The sequence below is a fragment of the Onychostruthus taczanowskii genome, unplaced genomic scaffold (assembly GCF_017590055.1).
Source record: "Onychostruthus taczanowskii isolate IOZ18803 unplaced genomic scaffold, ASM1759005v1 scaffold36, whole genome shotgun sequence".
Lineage (NCBI taxonomy): Eukaryota > Metazoa > Chordata > Aves > Passeriformes > Passeridae > Onychostruthus > Onychostruthus taczanowskii.
In genome coordinates this window covers 4,166,252-4,192,130 of record NW_024501015.1, presented here as the reverse complement: position 1 = coordinate 4,192,130, position 25,879 = coordinate 4,166,252, and the positions used below count along the sequence as shown (strand labels likewise).

The 25,879-nt window shown below is 37.3% G+C and overlaps 1 protein-coding gene across 6 annotated transcripts in view; it reads left to right on the top strand.

Annotated features, from left to right (window-relative positions):
* The window catches only part of TBC1D5 (TBC1 domain family member 5), a 318,071-nt gene that overhangs the window by 153,945 nt on the left and 138,247 nt on the right, over positions 1-25,879 (top strand). For all 6 annotated transcript variants that reach the window (XM_041411471.1, XM_041411470.1, XM_041411472.1 and 3 more), the window contains 5 exons: positions 7,215-7,281; positions 21,077-21,185; positions 22,937-23,026; positions 23,118-23,189; positions 25,561-25,628. In XM_041411471.1, coding sequence (XP_041267405.1) covers positions 7,215-7,281; positions 21,077-21,185; positions 22,937-23,026; positions 23,118-23,189; positions 25,561-25,628 — 406 coding nt within the window. The remainder of the gene's footprint in view (positions 1-7,214; positions 7,282-21,076; positions 21,186-22,936; positions 23,027-23,117; positions 23,190-25,560; positions 25,629-25,879) is intronic.

Below are 25,879 nucleotides of genomic sequence, written 5' to 3'. Positions count from 1 at the left end.
GCCCGGAGCCGCCGGGAGCCGCGGCCGCCGCTTCCCAAACTCTGCAGCGCCCTCTGTTGGCGGCGCGCGGCAGCGGCCGGCTCCCCGCCCGCGTCCCTGGCGCGGAGTGCGGCAGCTCCGCCGCGTTTCACTTCTTCAGCATCTACTTTGTCTAGGGAAATCTCGATTTGCCGTATGTTTTCGGGATTAGTTCTCCTTCTATTTTCATTTTTTTCCCCGCTGCCATTTTGGTCTACCGGCGGACCCAAATCAGAAAGCTTCAGTCGTTTTAGGCTTTTTGTATTTTGTTTTATTTTTCCTTTGCTGCAGAGATCCTGAAGACTTTCCAAACTGCATATTTGGTGCTGTAGAAATACAAATTGTCTGCTCTTTTGTAAACCTTATAGTTGTCAGACTGTTCTCTTTCAAAATAATAGAGGAGCTTGGAATCGCCCATGCTAAAATTAAGAATTTATAACTGTATGGAACAGATGTTTTCATAAACATTTGCTATAATTAATTTCAACTAGGGGATTGAAGGAACAAAGCAGTTTTTCCCTCTTCAAAACTTTATTGCCTTTTCCCCATACAGCGAACTCAGAAATCTTTGCTTTAATATTGTTAATGAAACAAATTTACTCCTCTGTTTGGTTTTCATTGTGAAAAAGGAAAGCTTAATTTGGACAAGATACGGGTCTTTGAAACAACGGAGAAATACCCTGAATTTCTGACATCGCATATAAAGGCTTAAGATGCAGAGCATAAGTGTTTAAGGTGCTCATTTCTGAGACCATACCTCTGTAGTGTCAGTTGTGAGAGATGCCTACATGTTAGAATAAATTTTATCAAGATCAGTCTGATGAATATCTATCCGTGGAGTAAATAGTACAAAGGAATTTTATGTTTGAAGAGTTGTGAACCTTGCTGTTAGAAAAAGCAAAGAAATCTCATGGTATTATATATAGTTTTAATGCATAGTAAAATGCTTATTTTATGTTGATTACCCCTTTATACTCACAATAAAGGACTGCAATCTGTTAAGCAATTTTTTTGTTGTTGTTTGTATTATATGACGAACAATTTTGACTAAAATTATTCTTCCATATTTGTATTGTCACTGTTTTCGGGGGGATACGGTTTGGAATTTGTAATAGTTTAGGGCGAGCATTTTGATATTATTATGAGGAAGAAAAAATATCCATGCTTTATTGTTCTGTTTTTACTAGTTTCTGTATATTATATTAATATCCTTTGAGAAAAAAAAATGTTTAAAGTTTTAAAAAAAGAACAGCTTAATTGTTTTACACCTGAAAGAACCAGTGCAGCTGCAAGAATTTTTTTGAGCAAACTAGAATTCCTGACTGATCTGTCATCTATAAAGTGTGCAAAGAAAAATAGGTAGCTGTCATTAAAATTACATTTCAGCTTTCAATAACCATTTAATGAGTAGCGTAATTATATAAGTATGGTACCTCAAGTACTTCACTCAATAATTAAAAATAATCTCATCTTTAAAGTGAAAGCGCTATAATTATTATTTGACTTAACCAGGACCACTGTTGTGATCTCCAGTGGCACCTCAGATTGTTCAAAGTGGTTTTGAAAGTACAAATTAAAATTGGATAAATCATTAAATTATTAAGCTTTAAATATGCTGAAAATTAATATAGCATGGAATTTTGAAGTCATGTTATAAGAATTGACAACCTTAGACTGCAAGCATAGATTTGTGTTAAAATTTTACTTGTCTCTAATCATAAAACACTGCATTAATGATCGAGTGTTTATATCAACTTAAATTTCCACAATGTTAAATAAATTTTGTGTTTTAACAACATTTTAACCTTTGATTAGAATACAAAGAAAAACATGAAGCAGAGTGAAAACCGGTCAGCAGAAGGATCTGTCTCCATTACGACACTTGCAAACACGGAAATGCACAGTTTGGTTACCTAAGCAGGATCACTTTTATCACAAAATCCTAAACTGCCAGCCATAAACCCCTTTCATACGTGACACAGGATTGGTAAATTGGTTTGCACTGCATAAATACATGTGTGCCCACATTCAGGGATGTGTACATGCATGCAGAAATATGGATATATTTAAAGACAATTCCTCAGGATCAAAGTATATTTTCAAAAGAAAAAAAATTAGTTGATTTTTTTTTTTTTTAATTTGGTGTGCAGCCATCAAGCAACGCCATGTCACTCAATCTTCTTGTTCTTCATGGACTTGCAGTTGGTTAGGACAGTATCCTACCCCTTCTCCTTAAAAAGTCCAGTGCTAAATTTTTACATCTCACAGGAAATTGCTGTTTTCAAGACATAGTGAGAGAGATGAGAGAGAAATGTCTGATCTCTACATCATTCTTCACATGCTTTTTTACTCTTGCTGAGCACATGCTTCAGCTCAGTGTTCATTGTGCCTGGAGCACACCCAGAGTGTCTTCCCACCTGCAAACTGGGGCTTTGAAATGCTGTCCAGTTTCTTCTTATTACCTGGAGTGGAAACTGTGCACTGCACCTCGAAAAAGCTTTTCTATGAGAAAGTACCCTGTCAGCTGAGTCACCATCCCTGGAGGTATTTAAAATACATCTGTTTTTTTTAAAGATGTGGCACCTGTGGGGACTTGGTTTAATGCTGAACTTGGCAGTGCTGGGTTAGCGTTAGGCCTTGATGATCTTACAAATCTTTTTCATCCTAAATAGTTCTGTGATTCTATTAATGTAATAGGCTGTTAAAAATAAAAACACAAAAAAATAGTGTGAAAGTTTCAATCAGGTTTCTTGTTAAAATTTCTTCACATAGTTTTCAGATAATCTTCAGGAAGTGAAGGCATCTTCCTTATTCTGGGTTCTCCAATTTTATGCTATGCCTATAATCTCAAATACGTCCTTGACAAGATAACAGTTACTGCAAGTGACAAGCCCATGTGTTCTGGGTGAATCTAGTACCCTAGCAAGTGTACAGTTTGCAAATCCTTCTCCATGCATCTCAGAAGTCTAAAGAAGCTACAATTTGAAATGTTCTTTTTTTTTTTTAGTTAGGGAAGGTGTCAATTTTGAGTTACACAACTTCTCTTGGAGCAGCCTTCAGCTGTGTCTGGCAGTGTCAGGTCCCAGCTGCCTGAGTCCCAGCTCCCTTTAGCTCTTGGTGTCTGTGCAGGAGAACAGACTTCACTGAAGTGAGGCAATTTCAGGAGAAAGTTTTCATTCTTAGGAGAGGGAGTTGCTACAGTTAAAGAAGGAGCAATCCAGGTAATTTTCAAGCCCTTTGGAAGGATACAGCCTTATTTTATTATTGTAATAAAGCCAGTAAGTAACTGCTCTAGTGCTGAAAGCCATACTTACTTTGATACAGGTGCTTGTTACAGTATTGCTCGTTTCCCTTCTCTTTTCCCTGAAAGTGTGACAGGATTTATTCTACCTTTTTTCCCCTAGCTTGTGCATTTGAAGTTAGGAAAGCTTTCCACAAGGTCTCTGGCAGGGTTACTAGAGCATCCTTGTTTCTTTAGCAAAACCCTTCTTCCCATAACTGAGTTTCAGAAGGAAATTAAAGATTAGTATAATACTGAATCAATTTTTTAAAGGGGACCATGATTTTTGTTACTAGCATAATGAATCTTATATTCATAACTGTTTAGTATATATCCAAATTTTACCAGAAATAGTATATCTGTTCTACTGAGAGTTCACTGTATTTTTCAGGAGGAGTAACTGGAACTTTCCTGAGGAGACGTGATCCAGGGCATGGATTCCCACAGCTTCATGTCATTAGTTAGTGAAGCAGCAGACTTATTTGTCCTCTTTATCACTAACTATGGAAACTTAATAGGATTTGCTAAAAAGCCATTTGGATAAAACTAGGTTAAATTTAGGGAATCTTCTGTTAAGAAAATGAATACTTTGCCCTTTGCTTTATGATTTTTATCACTTTCAATGAATGACATCTTAGTAATCTTTCAAGGTGTCATAACAGACATACCCATCTTAAAGTGGATGGAGCAAGGGAGCAATCACAGAAGGGTCTATTCCACTATATCCTGGGTTTGAGAGCTGAATACACCTAGCCCTATCCATTTTTGGTAGCTGCTGCTAATGATATGATGAGGCAGCAAAAGCAGCTCACACAAAAGTGCCCAAACAGTAACTTGTATGGTTATGAGATTTATTAACAATGGGTATACAATTAAAAATGCAAAGGTATTTTGGCTATCATTGCATATCAATTCAGGAAATTATTGTCTTCAGAATAAAGCAAGCTAGACTTAGAGTAGTTTGTGAAGAACAGCTCAGTTGATATAGCAGACCCAGAATCCTACCAACTGTGGGGATCCTGGTGAAAGAACAACTATTATCTTGGTTTTCTTTTCAAAGTCCTGTTCACTCTTCAAGCAGGACAGATGGTTTTTTTGAAAGATGATAAAGTCCATGCATTTTTTGAGGTAAAGTTCATTCTTCAGAAAGGAGGAAGATTATGCTGCTATTCTTGAAAAGACATAGTTTTTCAGTGTATCAACTTAGCATTGTGAATAAGGTGGAATTTTTTTTCAGTCTGACTAGTGGTAGGTGAATGCTTATTTTAAGTATGAATGAAGTGCAGTAGTGCATTCAGGACCCATTTTGATGTGCAGTGTCCCTGTAGCACTTGCCCAGTGTCACTGCACCTGGCCATATGGCTTTAACAGAGACTGAGCATAGTTCAGTCATTTCTCTGAATGCTCAGGATCAGATGTGGAGATGGGTAATATATGAAAAAGTGTATTACTGAAAATTGTCCCAATATGGGAGACTATTTTACAAGATATGAGGAAAAAAAAATGAACAGATGGTTATTAATAACAGGAGGGTCGGCTTCTGGATGAAATATCTGGTGTTGTTAATTTAGTTAAATTTAGTAAACAAAAAGCAGATTGATTAAGTAGGATTTCCATTTTCAAAATAAATGGAGAGAGCTAATTAGTGAAATCAACTGGACTGAGTGATTTTAGACTAAGATGTAGTAGAGGTTTGGGATTTATTTTAGACAGAGGTGCAAAAGTTAATAAAAAAACCCTGCATTTCAAATTAGATGAGAAAAGAAGCACTTGGAAGTTTTATGCCAAGGTGAATGTTTAAGGTTTTTTTTAAGGAATGGCTGGAATGAGCAAAGATCCTGAAAGAAACAGAAAAGCAGCTTCATCTGCAAAGAAGGCCACATCCTGGATATCAGAAAGTGTGGGTTTATAGAGACAATCAGCAAAAATTAAATTGAATCAGATCATAAGATGAGAATTTAAATACACAGGAAAATACTATTTGACTATGTAAAGAAGCTTGCTAAGAAAAACAACTTGAACTGTTCTGCAGTGTGAATGGACAAATGATACTAAATGTAATCCTGCTCTAGTCTGAAAACATTTGATTCTCAGTAAAAATAGAATTTCAAGCAAAGGCCTGAAAATAAATCAATAGAATAGATGGGAGTGTGGGGTAGATACTGTGAATTAGCAGTACTAAAAATCCGACTTGCAGACTTCAAGAATATTGACAAATGCTGCTGCATGGAACAATTTTTAGTACTTTAGTTCATGGCTGATGAATGGAAATATCATACCTACACTTAGAATAACAGGGGAAAGAAAAGTGGTAGCAAAACACCTACATGGGCTGACCATTATCTGTGCAGGGCTCTAAAAAAGTTTTTAAGAAAGAAGAGAGAAAAGCAAAGTAAATTACATAACTTTTATTGCAGAATTTTTGTTAAATGGGACATTCTGGCCAGCTAACCTGCTTGCTCTTGAAAGTATATGTTCAGGAAATACATTAAGTCTGTGTGGATCTCAGTAAACCATCTGATGCAGTGCCACAGGAGATGCTGTGAAATAGAAAGGATGGCGATTAGTGAAGTTTAGTAATTCTGGGATGAATAGAGAAATGCAAATTTTAATGAATGAATTCTTTTTAGTGAAGCTTGGGGTTGAACCAGTCTTATCCAATATTTTCATTTGTTGTCTTGCCACAGAATGAGAGCTGATAGACTTTTATTAAGTAAAGTTATTGGAAGGTAATATCTGGTGCCAGTGCAAATAGAGTATTCAGGCAGGACTGGTCCTTTGTGAAGAAAAGAGGACTGCAAACAGTATGACATTGTGTGAACTACAGTATTGCACTAGCAAGAATTTTTCGTGTAAACTGAAAACTTCATGAATAAAAAATAGAGAGTAAATGTGCAGGCATGTTTGGTTAGGGATGGCTGTGAAACAGCAAAATGGAGTGGTACAAATGTCATCTGTATCAAGCAAGATTGGTTTGACAGAGAAGAAAACCACTGTCCAAATTATCAATTCTGAACTTTTAGTATGCTGTCTACAGGTCCTGTTCCTCCTTTTCCATGTGCAAGAAGGACTGAGTTAAAGAAAATGGGGAATACAAAGCCTCATCTAGAAAGAAAGACTGCAAAAACTTGATTTCAGTCAGCAGAACAGAGAACAGAGTTGTGCAGTGCTACCTGTAAATTAACTAAGGAGGCACACAGGGACATAGAAGAATTATCACGCTAAATGATGGTGCAAGAATAGACAGTATAAAACAGGACAAGAATAAATTTGCTTTAAAAAATACATTACTCCTGGCTTTTAGCAGTCTTGCAATGGACATAGTTATAGAAGGAAAATTTCCTTGTTATCCTTGATTTCTAGCAGCATCACTGTTCTATGTATCACCAGCCCACAGGATGTAAAATAAGATGTTTGGCAGATGTCTTAATAGGTACTTTCAAGGAAGTTTTAAATTTGTGCTATGACAAAAATAAAAAATAAAAAAAAAACTGCTATCACAAATAAGCCCAGAATTTTTCGTAAAATAGATGAACTTTTACTTTTTTTACACAATGTTGGTAAAATCAAGCTCTTGTACTTACATGGTATACTTCTGTAATCCTATACTAGTTAAATTGTGTTTAATAATTTGAGAAGGGCCTTGATCAAAACTTTAAGTGAAATTAAGTGTCAGATTTTCAGAACTTTCAGACTCCAGTTTGAACTTGGAGGCTAGTTAAGATGGCTGTAAGAATTTGGAGAGGTAAAGATGACATTTGTATAAGTTTTTGGTGAGATTTTTGTAAGTTATAGGTGAGTTTTGTTGTGATTAAAGTTATCATAAATGGTAAAATCAGTTGCAATTGTCATCCATATTGTGTTCATATCAGAGTTTGTCTTACAACAAAGGTGTTTTCTCTTATTTTTGTATTAGGAGGATCAAATGAAAATGGGAGCACACCCTCCACCTCAGATTCAGATGGAACTTTTATTTCTTACAGGTTGGTAATTTTTTATATTTATTTTCTAATTTTGAGAAGGTTGATTATAATAAGCATAATCTATTTAAAGCAAAATAATAGATCCTACACTTTAGGAGGATTGTGGAATCTAAACTGAAACAGTGAACAAAAGAACATGAAGTGTTTAATTAAGGAATAACGTGAAAATTTGTTTTCTAGATTATTGGGTTTTTTTCAAAAGTTTTTCAAAACGCTTAACTGATTAAAGTACAATATATTTGAAAGCCTAAACATTTTAAGGCTGTTTTTGTGGGTTTTTTCCCTCCAAATTATTAAGTAAAATAAACTCACAGCAACTAAGCCTAATGTTGAAATATTCAACTCACCAGTGATCACCTTTCTGATCTCCAAAGTAACTGGATTTATGGACCACATGAAATTCTATTGCCTCATTATTTCATGTCAAAAACCAAAGCTAAGCTTAGTTAAATTTAAGATTGACAGGAAAATAGTAATTCAGTTTTGTCAGCAGTAAACACCAGTTAAAGAAACTTTTTTCAGCAATGTCACTGAGCTTGAATCTTGCTTGGGTACATACCAGAGGGTGTCTTGTGCTTGAAAGCACAGAAAGCTAATCAGCAAGGTGTATACTTTCATCTTTCACCCTGCAAAATACTGACTCTGCTATAAAAAATCTTCTTCCTTGTGACTAGTAAATTAATAGTATGATTTGTGCTAACCAGAAGGGTTGCATTTGATTTTCATGTTTAAGTATGGTAAAACAAAACATGCTTACCACATGATTATTTTCGAATCATTTAGTGGACTGTGTTGGATGGCATTTCTTTCGTTTTTGCTTTGTGCTCTGCTGGAATCTGTACTTCAAAGAGGTGCAGTCAGGCAGGAGGAACCTGCCTGCTCACCTTGTCCTGGTTGCAGCCGGCTGGGTGTGGAATGTTGCGCCGTGGCGCAGGCAGTGAGCTGTGCTGGTCACAGGGAGCCTCGGGCGTGGGGTGGCAGGGAGGGACACAGTGCTGGAGAACCTGTTACAGGCTGGAGACAGAGCCATTGCCAAGGAGGGCAAGGAGCAAGCAGCCTGGTCTTGAGGATGTTGAAAAAAATGACTTTTCGTAAGGACCTAGAGGGAACAGCAAAGAGTTTGCTGCGATTCAAACACCCAGAGGAAGTTTCTGGACAAAGAGCAAGGTTGGAACAAAGGGTGTGCCTGCAGGGACAAAGTGGGACTGGGGTGGGTTGATTTAGGTATATTTACAATTTTCTTTATCCTAATAAGTCAACTCTAATGAGACCTACTTTGTGATGAGGTAAAACTCTTCTAGGGTAGTTAGCATATTCACTTTGATAAAATATATTAGAAGATCCATTTTAGGGTTCTGCATGACTCTGTTTCTTGTCAAATTCATGTTTTCTGCATGCAACATTCTGTCTAAGTTAAAAGAAGGGCCCAAAAATACCAGCCAGGATAGTCTTCATGCTTATTAGATAAGAAGCATATGAGACCACAAATCAGTCTCTCAAAAATAGGCAAGATAGAATTTAACCAGATCAGCAAAAGAAAGTTGAGAGCTCTCTCTGCCATTAAAGCCAGGAAACTTATTCCTGAAAGTCATCAACTTAAGAGCACCAGCTGTTGTGCCTGCCAAGTGGCAACACTTGAAGAAGAAGCAGCCAGCTTTAGCTGGACTTTGGTTCCACGAAGAGTGTGAGCTGTGGAGCTGGGCTCTCATGCAGGAGCACTCATCTCTCAGGGAGCTAACCCAGCCCAACCTGTTCATTCTTCCTTGCGAGAACTTTCTGATGACTTCCTCCTGCCAAAGCTTCCCGTGGTATCAGAGCCACTGCAGGGTATGTAACTAGTGGGAGGACAAAGCATGGTACCTTTTACCTGAAGCAGCCTAAAGCTTTAGTGACTCTTTAATGCTCCAGATTGAAGTGGAGGTTAAAGCTGGTCTTTGTATCTGTGTATTCCTTAGTCCGAAGTGCATATAATAAATGTGATGTTGGCTACAAGTTCCACTGAATAATACTTATATTCTGTCAAAGAGAATTGCAGCTAAACTTAGAAGACTGAAGTAAATAGCCTTTCAAGAGGGGTCCCATATCTCACTACCAAAATATTATTGATATAATTGAAGGCAAAATAGTAAAAAAGATACATATATGTGTATGTGTTTTGGGGAGGTCTATATGTATACATATATAGATAAAAGTAACCTCTGACTTCTCATAGTTGGCAAGCTATCATCGTTATTTAGTAGTAGTACTTGGGATGTGAAATGTGTATTTGTTTCTCAGTGGCAAGTAATTCCTATGATCTAGTGAGACTGGCTGTAAATTTGATGGTTGGGTTGGATATTGTTTTGATGGTTATAGTTCTGGACTGCATGTTAAGTAAAATTGAACATCTAACACTGTATGAAAGACAAAAAGTGACTCCTAAACTATCTTGAAAAGTAATTATGGTAAATGGCTGTTATTTCTTTAAAGACTGTTTAGAAATTTTGACCTACTTTAGGATACTGCCAAGGATTATTGTTTTAGTAAGTTAGTAATTTGGTAAAATTAATGATAGTCTTGTTTACCCAATGCATTTCAGTCTATCATCTTTTTAAAAAGACCAGCTAATGAATTTTTGCCCTAAAAGTGGCAAAGGCATCTTTGAATCATGGTAGCTGCCATATGTATGCAGAAGGTTAATACATGAAAAATTATAATGAAAATTTTTGTTGAAACAAAAGTTGCTTAATATTTTGTCAGTAATAGGCCTTTACAATTTAATTAGAAGAGATTACTCCAAAATATTTGAATATTAATAAGTTTTGGTATTAAAATGCTCTTAAAAACATTGTTTTTACCACAATAAGAAATAAACCCCAGGAGAAGTTGCTTGATTCCCACATTTTCTGTTTTAAAGGACAATTTGACACTATGCAGTACAAGACTTCAAGTATATGTGTTAATAAAGAATGACATATCATTATTCTTTGATATATTTATGATGCTCCAGAACTATTTGTATGGTTTTATTTTTAGTATGAAGGTGTCACCTTAGAGTTTGTGACTCTTGCTTGTGTTGATCACAGCACAGATGTAGTGCTGCATGTGTTCAGATAGTGAGCATTTCCCTTTAGGTCGTAAAGTTTGTAAGTAATGTAAGTGAAAAGCACATGTGACTGGCATTTATTTCTAAATATTCCTTGAGTTTGTGAATGAGTCCTGTCAGGTCACAGAGAACTCTCAGCTGGTCTTTATGCTCTGATGGAAGTACTCTTTGTGTACTTAGGAAGGAGCTTTACTAATAAGAAATTACAAATTTTTTTTCCTAGAAGCATGCCATCAAAATTAGAAGTTCACTATTAGAAGCATTTGAACAAGGATTTAGACATAAAATAACTTTCAGCTTTTAAATGTAAGAAACTTAAGGAAAATACTTCAGCTCTGCTCTACTGTATTATTTTACTGCTATGGTTAAAGCATTTTTTGCATGTCCAAATGGGCTGGACTTCACCAAAAGGAAAAGGAAAATAGATGTGGGTCTTTAGTTTCAGTATCTGCAATGCAGTGCCACTGGAAAGTGGAAATACTGTCTTTCTCCTCCCTTCCCAAGGGCAGCTGACCTTCTCCTCGCCAAAGAGGTGAACCCCTTGCCAGCACATATGACTACAGACTATTACATTAATCTGTTTAGCCTCAGTACCAGCTGCTTGCATGTTTTTAATTATCTTATTAGATGGTATAACAGTGACCTATGAAATAAAATGAAGGTGAGTATTTTTTAACTTTATTTTACAGGCTATTTTTCTAAATATATTTTAATGACCTAATTATGACTTTTAGGGAGAGCCATTGATGCAGACATTCAATTTGGCTGATAGAATCTAACATCTCAAGGACGCTTTATTTTCTTTCAAGGTGGATTCATACATTAATACTGCTTCTAATAAATATATAGACTAAAAAAGCTCACTTTTCATACCTGTGTATGAACTTACTTGATGATTCAGAGAACCATGACTGCTATGTTAGATAATTTCTTAATACATCTCTGCACATATACATAAATTTAATTCTTACCCCGTGTATCAAGATAAAGTTCTTTCCTCTGTGGCTTAAATTCCATGACAAATGATGATTGCCCAAAGCTGTGAGTTGTGTAGACAAGGTGTATTCCTTCTTCTGCTCATATTTCAAACAGGCAGAGGATCTAGTATAAGAAAGACTTTTGTATTCCATTTTCTCCCCCTGACTTCTTACAGATTCTGCTTACCAGATGTTTCCTTCCTTGATGCAAAAAGGCAATGTGGTCCTGCTGGCTGAGGCGTTTCTTGTGTGCCAGCCAACTGTGGGCACTGAGCGTGCAGAAGAAAGACGGCAAGGGGTGCAAGCTGTTCCTCCTTGCCTCTTCCCGCTTCCAAAATGGTGCTGAAACCAGATGGGTTGCCCTTTGGCTTTTGTTGGCAGTTGAGCCACAAGTGGCTACATAGCCTCTTTCCTTACATTTTAAACATACTGTGAAGATGTGTGCAACTTACTTACTTCCACCTTACAGAAAACTTTGTCTTAGTCTATTAGGAAGCAGTCCTTTTCCATCTACACAAGCCTATCTAGTCTTGTTCATTGTACTTTATAGTTTTAATTTTAAGCCACTCCTGTGCAATTATGGTCTTATTTTTCCTGATTTTGTTCACTGTATGTCCACACATAATCAAGAGATAGAACGCGTAAAGAACAAGCTTGTTTCTGTGGGCTTTTCCGTTATTTTGAAATAAGCAAAATTGGATACAGAAGGCAATGCAGTGAAATTGTCACTGCCACTCCACTCCACGGTGCAAGGACGATTCACTGCACTTGCATCCTTTCTCTCTTTCCACAAGGAACTAGTAAAACTGGCATCCATGTTTATTTTGCCTTATCCTAAACCATTTGCTAGACGCTGTTCCAGTTGATGCCATTTATGTGCAAAGAGGCCTTTTCAGCGTGAGTTAATTTTGTCTGGGAGCATGTAAACTCTCTCCTTGATTCTTCTGAAAGATCATGTTCATAATGTGCTAAGAATCTTTCTCTGGATGTGGTAGTCTGTGCCAGTACTCTCATTTTGTCAGTGTTTGTGATGCTGTTAGGAATTCCATCTTGCAAATCTCCTTTTTGCAGTAAGAGAAGGTGACTGCTTGCACTGATCACAGGTTTTCTCTAACAGGTTCTTTTTACTCCAGAACCTGGAAGATCACTGTTATGCCTATTAAAAGCTTAGAAGATTTCTGATTTTCTCTGAATTCTTTAAAATCACATTCCTTTTTTTTCTTTTTTTCCTTTTAAGGAGACTTACATTATTTCCATCTCTTTCTTGTCAAATATGTTATTTACTTCTTCCTTCCATAGCTGATCCTTGCTACATTCCTTGCCTGGTGTTTTAAGGAATTGGTGAATGATATCATAAGAAAAGGAAGAATAAATTGTGATTCAGGAACTGAAAACCTATATTCAGTATACTTTTTCTAAGACACAAACATTTCAACACATATATTTTGGATTTTTTAAACTTCTCCAGTGAAAATTATATTACTTTCTAAAGACATAGAAATAGTAATGTGGACTTGCTTTCTGGTTTAATGCAATGTAATAGGGAAAAGCAAATTTAAGACATTTGCTTAAAGCTTGAGATGGTTTTGACAGAGAGTCAGAAAGGAAGGATTGAGTTACCAACATCTTTTGTTGGTAGAATGCTTTTTTAATGGATTGGCTGCAAAAAGGAAAGACTTAGATTGTGAAGAGACCATGGAAGAGAGAATGGTAATTTCTAAAATCCATGGAAAGCAAGTGAAAATTTTAGTTCACTCTTAATTTATTCTGTTGTACTTGAAAATCAGCATATATACCACTGACAGCACAATCAACTGATGCCATATTTTCCCTTACTAATGTTTAAAGTGGCTTTCATTATGATTTTCTTTTACTTTTTCACTCTCAATAACCTTCAGACTTTCATGGCAGTTGGGAGATGTGACTGGAGACAGGGGAATTTTCAAGAAGGCTAAGAAGGAGGATGCAGGGAAATGGGCCAGTTAGCCACACCTTGGCCCCAGGGAAGATGGAGAAGTAGGTGATACACTGGGGGCTGGAAAAAGGACCTGGGGGTCCTGGCAGGCATCAGATTGAACATGAGTCATTAGTGCTCACTTGCAGCAAAGAAAGCTAATAGCATCCTGGGATGCACTAGGAGCAGTGCTGCCAGCAGGTCAGAGTTAGTAATCCTTCCCTGTAATCCATACCTGGAGTGCTGTGTCCAGTGCTGGGCTCCTCTTTACAAGAAAGACATGGACATACTGGAGAGTGCCCAGAAAAGGGCTGCTGAGATGGTGAAGGAAATGGAGCAGCTCTTCTGTGAGGAAAGACTGAGAGAGGTGGAAATGTTCAACCTGGAAAAGAGAAGGTTCAGGGCATCTTTCTGACGTCCGTGAGTATCTAAGTGAAGGATAGAAGAGACACAGAGACAAGCTCTTTTCAGTGACAAACAGCAGCAAGATCAGAGCTAATGGCCACAGAGAGAAGTACACGAGGTTCCATCTGAATATCAGGAGACACTATTACATCTGGTTTTTAGTTGGATGGTTTGTAGAGCTGTAGCTTTTAACTTCTGTTGTGTCCTACAGGAAGATCTTACCTTTTCCTTAATGAATGCATGCTTGTATAACAAGGGTTCATGCTTGTGAACACACCCAACTCACAGAGCTCTGCCTAGTTGTGGGTATGAGCAGAAGGGTAAAACAGCAGAAGATGTAGAACTCTGTAGTCAGAAGTAGGAAGTAAATGTTCTTCATGTACATGCAAAGGATTTCAAAGGTATTGGGTGATTTAAGCTAGAAAGCTTTGACCCTGCAACTGTTAAACTCAGTTACAATACAAAACCAAAAATAGTTGAACATAATATCTACATTTTGTCTCACCATTCTGTAAATGTATGCAGAAAGTAATGAGTAGAGGAAAATGTGCTGCTGAAATTTCGACTTCAAAATGGCTGTAACAAGAATTCTTCTATAAAAGCTGAACTGGTAAAGGGTTGGAAATTATGTGCTTTCCAAAGGCCAAATTTGGCTCTTTGGCTGAGAACCACCAAGGCAAAGTGGACAATTTGGAATATGGAGAACGGTATCTTGGGGCTCTGCGTCAGACCTAGTGCTATGAGGAAGGGTGCTGGCAGAGCATCCTGCTGCCAGTGCAGCCTTATTTCTGTTCCCTAAGCTGTGCTGCACACACACTGCTAGCTTAAAGAGCATAGCTGACTAATAACTTTATTTGCTGGAATGTTTGCCTTAAGAAAGTGATTTTACCTTTCTTCACACAAACCTTTTTAACTGTATGTCAGCCAAAAGTAGATGAAACCTGAACTGTTTAGAAAAATCTGCCCTTTGAATGTTCAGCCTCCCAGCAACACAGCCATGCATATTCACGCTTACATGGCTGTTAGCTCTGCCACGTATCCTGAGGCAGGACTTAGAGAAACAGAGGAAAATACATGTATTTTCCAAGCAGACTGATAAGCCTTCACATTAAAGCTGTCAAATGGATTTTCAGGGTAGCAAATAGAAATCTGTGTGTTTCAGAAATATTTTTTTAGAAATTCTACTTCTTATTACTTGATACTACCTTTAAATTGGTTTTTTTCTCTGTTTTTATATAATTAACTCTCTCCTTATTGCATTCCTAAAGTTGCCTCACTTTTTATCAACTGTTGATTTTACGACATAATAAATAATACAAACTATGCATGTTTCTTGGATTTATGCAGTATGTTTGAAGGAATTGTTGCCTCTATTTAAATATTTAAATATAGATACTTGATGTTTCTATCAATAAAGATCTCATATTGCAAAACATATGACACAATAATTTGAGAATTGGTTTTCTTTCTGAGGGCCTGTTCAGTAGCCTGTTGCTTCATTGAGTGCCCCTGAGGAGCTGAGTTTGGGCCTCAGCATTTTAAAAAGCACATTCTGAAGATGAAAACCAGTATAAAAATGTGAAATTGGCTTTTCTAGAAGCACACATGCCATTGTTTTAAGATGATTTTGCCAATAATAGCAGCGCTGCTCAAGAATTTTCTTTGGATCTCTCTGAGGCTATCCATTTTATCCTTTAATATTGGTCTAGAGGATGGAATAAGCTTGAGATTTAGATTGAAATCCTAAATATGTAAGCAAATGTTTCAGTAGTAGAGCAGTATTCTTCCATAGACTGAGGAATAGCCTCTGTTATCTAAATGTTATTGTAGATATCAAATTGGTCTTGTTTTTGCAAGGACTCAAAAAAAAGGTATTTCAAAACTTGGCATGAAATATTTCAAAAATGCATGAGACAAAATAATGATAAACACTATCTGATGACCCAGTAGATACTGGTTTCTTTGTTAACTGCAGTTTCACCTGAACATGAATTATGGACAGTAATATTTACCCGGTGGATCTGAGCCCCCACAGTCCCAGAACTGAATCTTTTGCCCTTTCTCAGTGACAGAGATTGTAGTTCCATGTGGTTCTTCACATTTTTGCATTTTCTGGGTTTTAGTGGCTTCCACAGAGTTTTGGTGTTGTCTGAACATGATGGTACGAAAATACTTCTAACACTAGTTCTAGACTTTGGCAGGATCTGCATTCATGCATTTCCCCAGCTTAATCCTCCAAATCAGTAAATGCAGAAGCAGCAGTTATTGCTGTCTGTGCTATACCAGTCTCCCTCAACTGTTTTTCTTCCTCTTCTGAACAGAGTATGTATTTTATAAGTAGCCATAATGGGCTACCATTGCATTCTTCTGCATATCTATGCTTGATATATTGGTTTACCATTATGCTGGAGATTGAAATTTAGCAGCAGAGCCAGAGGCAGTTGTTCTGCTTCTGCGTGTCAGTGGAGGAAAGTCTTTGTTACCTCTCCCCAACATGCACAAGCTCCATGTTGCCTCAGTAAAGCTCTTGGAGCTATTTGAATTTCAGAGTTATTTCCTAAGCATATTGTTAGATTATCGATGTCGTGCATTCTGAAAGAGTTTATAGTTGCTCGTTCCTCTACACCTGAGCAATTGTGGGATTCCAGTGACTTAATTATTAAGATATTAGACCTTAGAGATTCACATACCTTTTCAGGAATGCTATCTAAGTGCATGCAGAATTTTACTTAGACTTTCTGGTGGAAAGTCCTGCTTGTTGTGATCTCTACTAACAGTCAACTGAGAGGAATATTTCTGTTCCAAACTTCAGGCTTCTGTATCTGAAAATCTGATGCTTGTAATTGCCTTAACAAGAATCATATCCACAAATCATATCCTGTTGAAGAGAAAGAAAAATAGACTTCTATATATGGTTTGCTCAGAGGTCAACTTCCTAAGAAAGAGAGTGTGTATCTTACAGCAGACCCCAGTACACAATTCTTTGGCAGAGAGATTTAAACTCTTGTGGTTATGACATAAGTACATGTTTCAAAAGATGGAAAGGAACAGATGAGAACTATGAAGAATTCCTGCAGAATTAAACCCTTCATTGATTTGCCTGCTTTTTCTTTCATACATATTGAGCACTTTTCCCACTTTGAAGTAATGCAACTCTCCCTAATTCATGCCAGTAGATATTTTACATTGGACAGCAGTGATAATGCATATGAAATTAAGTTTCTTAAAGAACTATTACTCCAATAATTTCTTTCTCATTTAAGTCTGCATTGGTTTGGCACAGCCTGGTTATTGGTAGCAGGGGGGCCACAAAGGTGGCTTCTGTGAGAAGCTGCTGGAAGCTTCCACCATGTCCAGCAGAGCCAATCCCTCATGGCTCTGAAGATGAGCATGCTGCTGGCCAAGGCTGGGCCAGTTAGAGATATTGGTAATGCCTCTGTGATGACATATTTAAGAAAATCAAAGTGGAGCATGCACAGTTTTTCTTATAGTCAGAGAAGAGAAGAAGATGAGAACATGTAAGAGAAAACAACATGGAGACACTGAGGTCAGTGGAGAAGGAAGGGCAGGAGGTGCTCCAGGCGCCAGAGCTGAGATTCCTCTGCAGGATATGGTAAAGACTATGGTGAAGCAGATGTGCCCCTGCAGCCCCTGGGGATCCACAAGGGATGCAGGGATCTACCCGCAGCCTATCAGGGAGGTGCCCACACCAGAACGGGTAGATTCCTGGAAGAGGCTGTGATCCAGTGGGAGACCAGGTGGAGGGAGGGAGCCCCTGCTTCCAGGCTGGAACAGCCTGTCCTTGGAGGACTGCACCCTGTGGAAAGAGTGACCCATGTTACAGCAGTTTTGGAAGGATTTTGTGCCCATGGGAGGGACTCATGTTTGCCTCAGGTGCAGTTTGGCTGCTGCTCGTGAGCATGGACCCATGCTAGAGGAGTTCACAGAGAACTGTCTTCCATGGGAGTGACACCATGGCCTCACAGAGGAAGGACTCCTCTCCCTGAACAGCAGAAGAAAACCATGGATGACAAACAGACCAAATCCCCATGCCCTGTCTCTCTGCGCTGCTGGTGCAAAGGAGTGAGGTGTTGGAGCGGGGAAAGGTATTTTAAGGGCTTCTGTTACTTCTCATTATTCTCCTCTGACTCTGTTAGTAGTAAATTCACTTTGAAACTTTAAGTTGAGGCTGTTTTGCTCTTGAAGTGTTTTCTCCCAGTCCTTATTTCATTCAATTCAACTCAATTTTTTTCTTTCCTCTGCCCAGCTCTGGCATGGGAGGTTGAGGGAGCAGTTTTGGTGAGTGGCTGGCATTGGGCCAGTGTCAAACCACAACAAGATCTTATATTATATGTATTTATTAATATTATGAAGACTTTACAATGTGCACAGTAGTACATTAGACAGGATACTCAAATAAGAATGTAAAATGAAAAATATTTACAAAATAATCAGAAAGCATTAACATTGACATTTGCCTTTAATTGTACAGTCTACAGGTGGTGTAACACAGGATCATGCATTTAATTTTCTAGTTTGATTAAAAGTAAATGCATGTGATTATTCATAGTTTAGATGGTTCCTATTAGCTCTTTGAAGTCCTTCACTGCAGTGAAGCAAATGGAGTATGGTGTACTTGAGTTCCAAGTTTCTCGTTGCTCGTTTCATGTTGACCGGTGGGTTTTCTGCAGTCCTGGGTTAACAAGGCTCTTAGATATTATTTTACATAGTAGGGCTATATAATTTTAAATGTTACCTTTTTAGAATTGATTGCTTGTTCATATTAAACAGTGTCACCACTATTAAAAGTCTCTAGAATTGTAAAGCTTAATTTATTAGCCTTCATTCAAAATACTTGAGAAATGAATTCGTGAATGCTGTTCAGAAAGGATTTTAAATATCATTCAGCTCTGCTAAAACCGACGCAGATTCCAGCTTCCAAGTAATTTCTTTTTCAGTTGCTTATAACTTTTTTTGTGATCCTAGCAGCCAAGGGGGAATGCAGAGGAGATACAATCTTGCCAAATTTCTTTTGGCGGTTTTAAAAGTAATTTGGTTCAAAACGTGTTTGGAATTGCATTACATTTTTTTTTTTTTTAAGGCATAATATCTGCACTAATACAATTTCAGAAGTGTTGAAATTACTTTCTTACTGTGTAGCAATCACTTCCAGCAGCTGGTGAGAAAAATAACCTGAAGAGTTTCTTTCCTCTCTGTTCTTTCTTTTCACAGTTGCACTGGTTGAAACCTTTTGCTAACTCAGCTGACACACTGGCATTTTCAAAGACATTGTGGGAATGTCATCCACTTGCAGAACAATGTGAATAAGCTTCAGAATCTGACCTGTTGTGTGCACAGGGGAATGTGGCACTCTTGAAACATAGCTACCTTAGGGAGGCGGCTTGGCAGGAGTTATAATGGCCAATGATGCTACAAAATTTACAATGGCAAATGAAGAATATTATACGTGATAGAAACAGGGGGGTTATTTAGATAACCATAATATACTGTAGTTACTGAAGTATAAGTGGCTGTGAAAGAAAGGCCCAGATTTTCCTCAAGCTGTGTCTGCTGTATACCATACGTTGTATTTAGAGGAGACAGAATCATGGTAAACAATCGTAGGCAGCTCCCTGCAGAAGGTGAGGATGTGTGGGAGACAAGGAGACAAAAATGACCAGGTTGTCTTTCTGACTTGGAGACTGGGGGATTTGAGAGGAATGAAGGAAGCTGCTCCACACCACTGGAATGACTTGCTGCTCTTTTGGTCACCTGGGGGTACTGGCACTTGGGAGAAGCTAAAGGCAGCCCTAAACCCTGCAGTCTAACACTGCTGTACGCATCTTTGCTCTTATCTAGAATACCTTCTGTTTTCAAAGTAATTAATAATCAAGACCCAGAAGTAAACACTTTTCTTTTTTTTTTTTTTTTTTTTTTTTTTTTTTTTTTTTTTAAGAATATGGTCCTAGCTGAAAGGTGGTGCATTCACAAACACAGGACTTCTGGTCTCAGCATGAATCATGAGCTTGCTTCTGTCACAGAGGAAGACGGCCATCATTTCCTGGCTTGCCAAGTCCATTCCTCTGCAGTTCTCAGCAGCTATATCTTACAATTCTGTTTTAAAAAACTCACTCTCCCAACTCAGCTTAAAAGGCTGAAAACAATCTAACTTCATCTTGCATATATTTAGGGTAATTTGCAAAAACAGAGTTTGCTGGTATTTAGTATAACCCACTCTGTGACCCTCCTTAGCAGAGTAAATGTGGTGAGATCTTAGCCTGGAGTCATAATAGTAGTTTCCCTCTTCCTGGTTTCATTTGGTCTCCCAGGGAGAAATAATAGTCTCCCATGTGACAGGGGGAGGAGGAGATGTTCACCTTAAGGACATGCATTGAAAATAAATCTGAAACACATTTCCTTGCACATAACCCAGCTCCTTACCTTGAAATGGCCCTTTGTATTTAAAAGTGGCTGCAGAAAGTCTGTGAGCAAGTCGTGGGCTACTAAGACTATCAGATGGCTTCAGCTGTTCTTGAGATTCATTTCAGTGGAAGTTGCAGGAAATATAGGTTTAATTCTTTTATTCAAACTCAGTAGATGGTTTGGGACAATTAATTTCCAATTGTTTCCCAGTAGAGCAGATTTACTTGTATATTAATGAGGCACAGGTGTTAGGCCCCTGGTGTCTGCATGCCTGGGAGGCATATTTAGGTTGTTTATCTAGTCAGCCATAGGTACTGCAAGGTACTCAAGCTTGCCTTTAACAGTTTATACAGTGAGGCTTTTTAATTTTTTGATGTTTTTTTAAATTTCCTAGCACCTGTTAAAATTTTAAAACTGATCATGTAGAAAGAAGTAGGAGTGATTTCAATAGTAAATAGCACTAAATGTTAAAGAAAGTCATCTTCTATGATGCTTAACTGCCCAGCTTGACATTAAGAAGAAAAGAAGGTTCATTTAAGCAAATACGTCATGTGAAGAGCTAATACAGTCAACAGTGTACTTTTCTGTTGCATATTTTTGGAATAGGTACTTCTTTGTCTACAGCTGAAACATGAATGTGCTTATATTAATATTCATTTTTCTTGTTTATTCACTGAACTGCAGTACCAACATTTTAGAGGAAATGGAATAGCCTCCATAGACATTATGAATTTCAGTAGCTGGCATAATTATAGCGATCTACATATTCATTAAATCCAAAGAAGAAATGTGTCCAAAAAAACAGCCATGCGTTTAGAAGTGGTACACAACTAAATATATACATTTTTAAAAGTTGCTTTCCTCTGCTTATCCAAAATTGTATCATGTCATATAGTCTTTAAATCAGCTAAGGCTTTCTTTTTTAAATGTTCATTCCTTTTGCTTTTGCAGTAAAGAATGGGAAGAACTATTTGTAAACAACAATTACTTGGCAACTATACGGCTGAAGGGGATTAATGGGCAGCTGAGAAGCAGCAGGTTCCGTAGTGTTTGCTGGAAGGTAAGAAGAGAAAATATTTATTTACAGTTTGTGGTTGCAATATATCAACACATTACCTGATGCGCTGGAAGATTATTGATGCAAAGAATCATGAATTTTCCAAGAGACTTCATCCCAATGTTTTCCTACTCGTTTTTATAATTCATTGGACATTTGCTAACCACATCAAATTGCTTTAAAGCTGAATTGCAGGTAATAGCAAAAGAATCCTAGGAAAGTGTATCTTTGTGCTGGTGATACGTTTAGAATTGAGTGCCACACAGCCATCTCTCCTCTCAGTATCTGTGCAGGGAAGTCATGCACTGGAAATAGATAAGAAGGTAGTCTAAAAAATTATGGTTTTGTGGAATTTGGGACTGCTTTAAAATCAGTCTGATGCTTCTGCTAGCTGGTCTTCCCAGTGAAACGAGAAAGTGAAGACCAATCCCTCTTATGAGGACTGGATGAAGAGGGAAGCAAGGTCTTCCAAAAGCTCCTTGGGAGTTTTTTGTTGTTTTTTCTTTTAAGTAGCAGGGGAAGGAGGAGAGAAAGAAAGCAAGGTAGTATGGGGCAGCTCATAAAGTCCAAACAAATGTTTTACAATGACATCAAGTCTTCTGTTGTGCACCAGCTCTGATAGTAGAGAATTTTTTTTCTAGTAGGGTTACTGTGTGTTAATGCTTATCATGTAAATTACCTCACTTGGAATTTCTGAAACATTATTTTGGCACAGAGACCTATTAAAAGAAATTTAAAATACTCCTTATATATAAATGAAAGAGAAAGTTTGAAATTTGAAATATATGTAGCATTGAACTAGTTTAAAGTTAATGAAAATATTTTATTCAGCTAGCCCAGTGAATCTATACCACCTGCATTGTTTTATCATTTTGCTTGTTTTTAAGTCTCTAAATTAGGAGGCCATAACTCAAAGCCCTGAACTAACAAAAACATCAAGTCCTTCTCTGTCTACTAATTAAATCAGGGAGTGATTTTATTTTAGAAATAAGGCAGGGTTTATTTGCTTGTCCCAATATGCATTAGGGCTCTGTTGTTAAGTTCTGAAATTTAAATTTTTTTTTAGTGATTTAGGAATGTTTTTTGTTTGTCAGAACTTCTGTTTGTCAGTATTCCTCTTTCTTAACACTTTACAATGTGCAAATAAAAACACTGAAAAAGCAAGAAAATACTGGGGTTTTTCCTTGCTTCAAATGCAGTTAAATAGTATTTTGCACTGCATGTTTCTTTCTAACCCTTTTAAAGAGCTATGAAAAAACTGAGATGTAGGCATTCTCAAGGACTTTCTGCAAAACTTCCTGTCTTAGCTGTCTTGCAGAATTCTAGGGCATATTTTATTTCTTACATTGGGTATATCCCTTGGTGCTTAGGTCCTGCTCTGTGTTTGTGGTTCGTTTTAAGCACGTTGCATTAGGTCATCAGTCTTACACAAATTGCTTCAAATTTTGTATATTCCTTTTCACATCTTTCCATTTTGTTTCTGCCTTGGAAGTCACCATGAACTTTACTGTAGCTGTAACAGTTTACAAAGCTTGAGTTCATGGCTTCAGTTGACTTTAATGCTTAATTTTGCCCCACAGAACTGCTGTTGTTCCTAGCTACTTATTAATGGACTAAAATGCACTAAACCCAGAAATATTTATAGCTCTTTGCTTGCTTTCTTTCTGGGGTGGTTTATGCTGTCTAGTAGGATTTTTCTGAAAAGCTATGTAAAACTGATGAAACTTAATGAACTTATTTTGTTTTGCTAATAGTTATTTCTGGATGTTCTACCACAAGATAGAAGTCAATGGATTAAAACCACTTCAGACTTAAGAACTTCTTACAGTAAGATCAAAGAAATTGTAAGTTGGTACAAAATGGGTTCTCATACTTTGGCATAGACATTTATAGCGTAACAGGAAAAGATGTGATTTTTTTTCTGTTTTTACCTAGCACATTACAAACCCTCGGAAAGCAGGACAGCAAGATCTGATAATCAACAACCCACTCTCTCAGGACGAGGGGGTAAGTTAACCCAGCACATGCTACTAAAATTCTCGTCTTCTTCATACTGATACAAGTGAGTTCTTGCTGAAGTAGGCAAAATGGCAGGTGCTAAAATCTCCCTCCTAAATGTCTACACTGTGACTTGTGTTAACAATTGTTCCACAGGTTCTGCTGGACAACTGGAAATGCCCATTTCCAGGTTCATGTTCTGATTTTTAGGGCTTAATTCAGGGAATGCTGTGGTAAAAAAAAAAAAAAAAAAAAAAAAAAAAACCAAGCGGTGCTGGGCTATATTTAACTGATACGCTTTTTTATCACTGTACGTTTTCATTTTATACATCAAATGGCTCTAGTTTAAGGAGTGTTCAGTGGCTCTAGTTTAAGGAGTGTTCAGACATTCAATATGAGGTGAATGCTGTTAACAGAACAATGAAATACCCTCCTCTGGAAGATTGTTCAGCCTTGGACAGTTTTTTTACTGCATTTTGTTATACCAGAAAAGCTTTTAAGAATCTTATCGCACATATCTTTAAGCTTTTCTATTAATTCTGTTACCATTGTTACCATCAAAATTCTTTTTTATCAATTTTTTAAAATAACTTAATGCCATGAAAATAAATTGTTTGGCTTCACTTAAGAGATTTACACCTGAAAAGACTATCTCAGATATCTCTGGTGATATTACTCCTGTTTTGTCCACAGACAGAAGCCCATACTTCATCTCTAGAGTGGTACTGTGCTCCTTATTTAATTTAGAAGGAGAGAGCTCTGCAGCTGTTATGACTGTGCACATCATCAAACTATTCTTGCATCCATCTGGACAGAAAGTTGTGTCAAATGTAAAAGATTTAGAGCATTTCTGCTGTAGTTTGTGATTATACACAGTGGCTCTACCTGCTTTCTGCCTGTGGTGTCTTTCAGATATAGAAAACAAAGGTTAGCATGTCAAAATATATGGCAGGGGATTAATCTGTGAAACAAAGCTACTGACCAAATCAGGCATAGGACTAAAGAACAAAGTACCTTTGAGCCTCTGCTGTGACTTAATGTTACGCCTATTTTGTGTCCTGATTTTTCCTTCCTTTTCACAATGCAGCTTCTGTTTGTTTCCTCTGTTCTGATGGGCCAGGGTGAGAGCAGGGACAGGGGAGTTCCAAATTGTGGTCCAGCTGCACAAAAAGAGTTGTGAATTAAAAGGGTACTTACTGTATGTAAGACATTATCAAAGATACAAATATTTTTTAAGTTTAGGGTTTTTTCCAAGTTGTAACACAACTATAGCAATTTATTAACATGGGGTTTTGTTATTTTACTTCCCTTCCTATAGATAGCATTAATTTACTCTCTCTTTTCTTTCTGTGGAGCATAAGCCACCATGGCAAAGAATTGCTTACTGGGAGGCCAGAAATTGTGGAAGTATTGTGCAGACTCTGTGCTGTATTTCATTCACTGGTGCGGCTGCTATCTGAAAACTTACCTGTCCTGCATGAAGACTGCTATAAATTTTGCTCCATCTGTATTTTGATCAAGCTACCATCCCTTTAGAATAAAGAATACAGTTTCCAATACTTTTTCTGGAGCATACAGTTAACAGCACTTTCTGACTTCTTTCCGGTTAGCTTTACAGCTTATTTGTAAGCAAGGCATGGACAGAAAAGAGAAATCATGAAAACGGTCATAAGCATAGCTACAGAAGAAGCTAAACCTACTTCAGATTCTTTTATTTAATATTTTTTATTTTAATAGTGAGCTTTAAATACTCTGGCTTTTCCTATCATATTTTTTTTTAGAATGGCCAGTTTTGGTCTTCAGAGTGGATTAGAATGATGATGTTTTCGTAATAGGTATTTGATTATCATACACTCCTTATATGATTTTGTCTCCACTAAAGCAAACTAGCTTACTCCCAAACTATTTCTTATTATGGATATTGCAGCAGCTTCCAATTAAAGTCCATACATTCATAGAAGAAGTATGGTACAGTCCAGTGGTACAGACCTTTTTTCTTGCATGAACAACTGGATTTTTTTCACTTGATTTGCTGGTTCTGATAAGTTTGACTTTAATGTGCCGTTCTAAATATTCTTCCTGGAACCCAAACGAGTAACTCACAAACCTGCAGCCATCCAGTGAGCAAATGCCATGAGCCTAGGACAAAGATCCAGGAATTTGGATGTTTTTATTTCTGATGCAAACTGACTTTCTCAGGTATGTTGTGCTGGTCACCAACATTCTTTATCTCCCATAAAATACTGATATACCTGTCTACCAGGAATGTTGAGGATTAATTTGTCAATATTTGTACAGTACTTTGCAGTACTTTATAGTTTATAAGCCTTAAGTATCAGTAGAAGTCTTGGTTTCATACAATTATTTTTTCTTATTTCAGAGTCTTTGGAATAAATTTTTCCAGGATAAAGAGCTTCGAGCAATGATTGAACAAGATGTGACGAGAACGTATGTAGATATTTAAGAGAAATTTCTATATATAAACTTCTATTCTGCATTTTTATGTGGTATATATTATATTGTGTTTTCTTGACTTTGGTTAGTGTAAATGTCAGGTTTCTTGAACATGAATGTGTGGAAACATACATTAAATGTATAAAAATACAACTTACATGGAGTAAAAAATGAGACAATTTAGCTGAACATTAAATCCCGGAGATTTACTGGTATCATTGAAGAAAAGCTCTTCTAAATTAAGA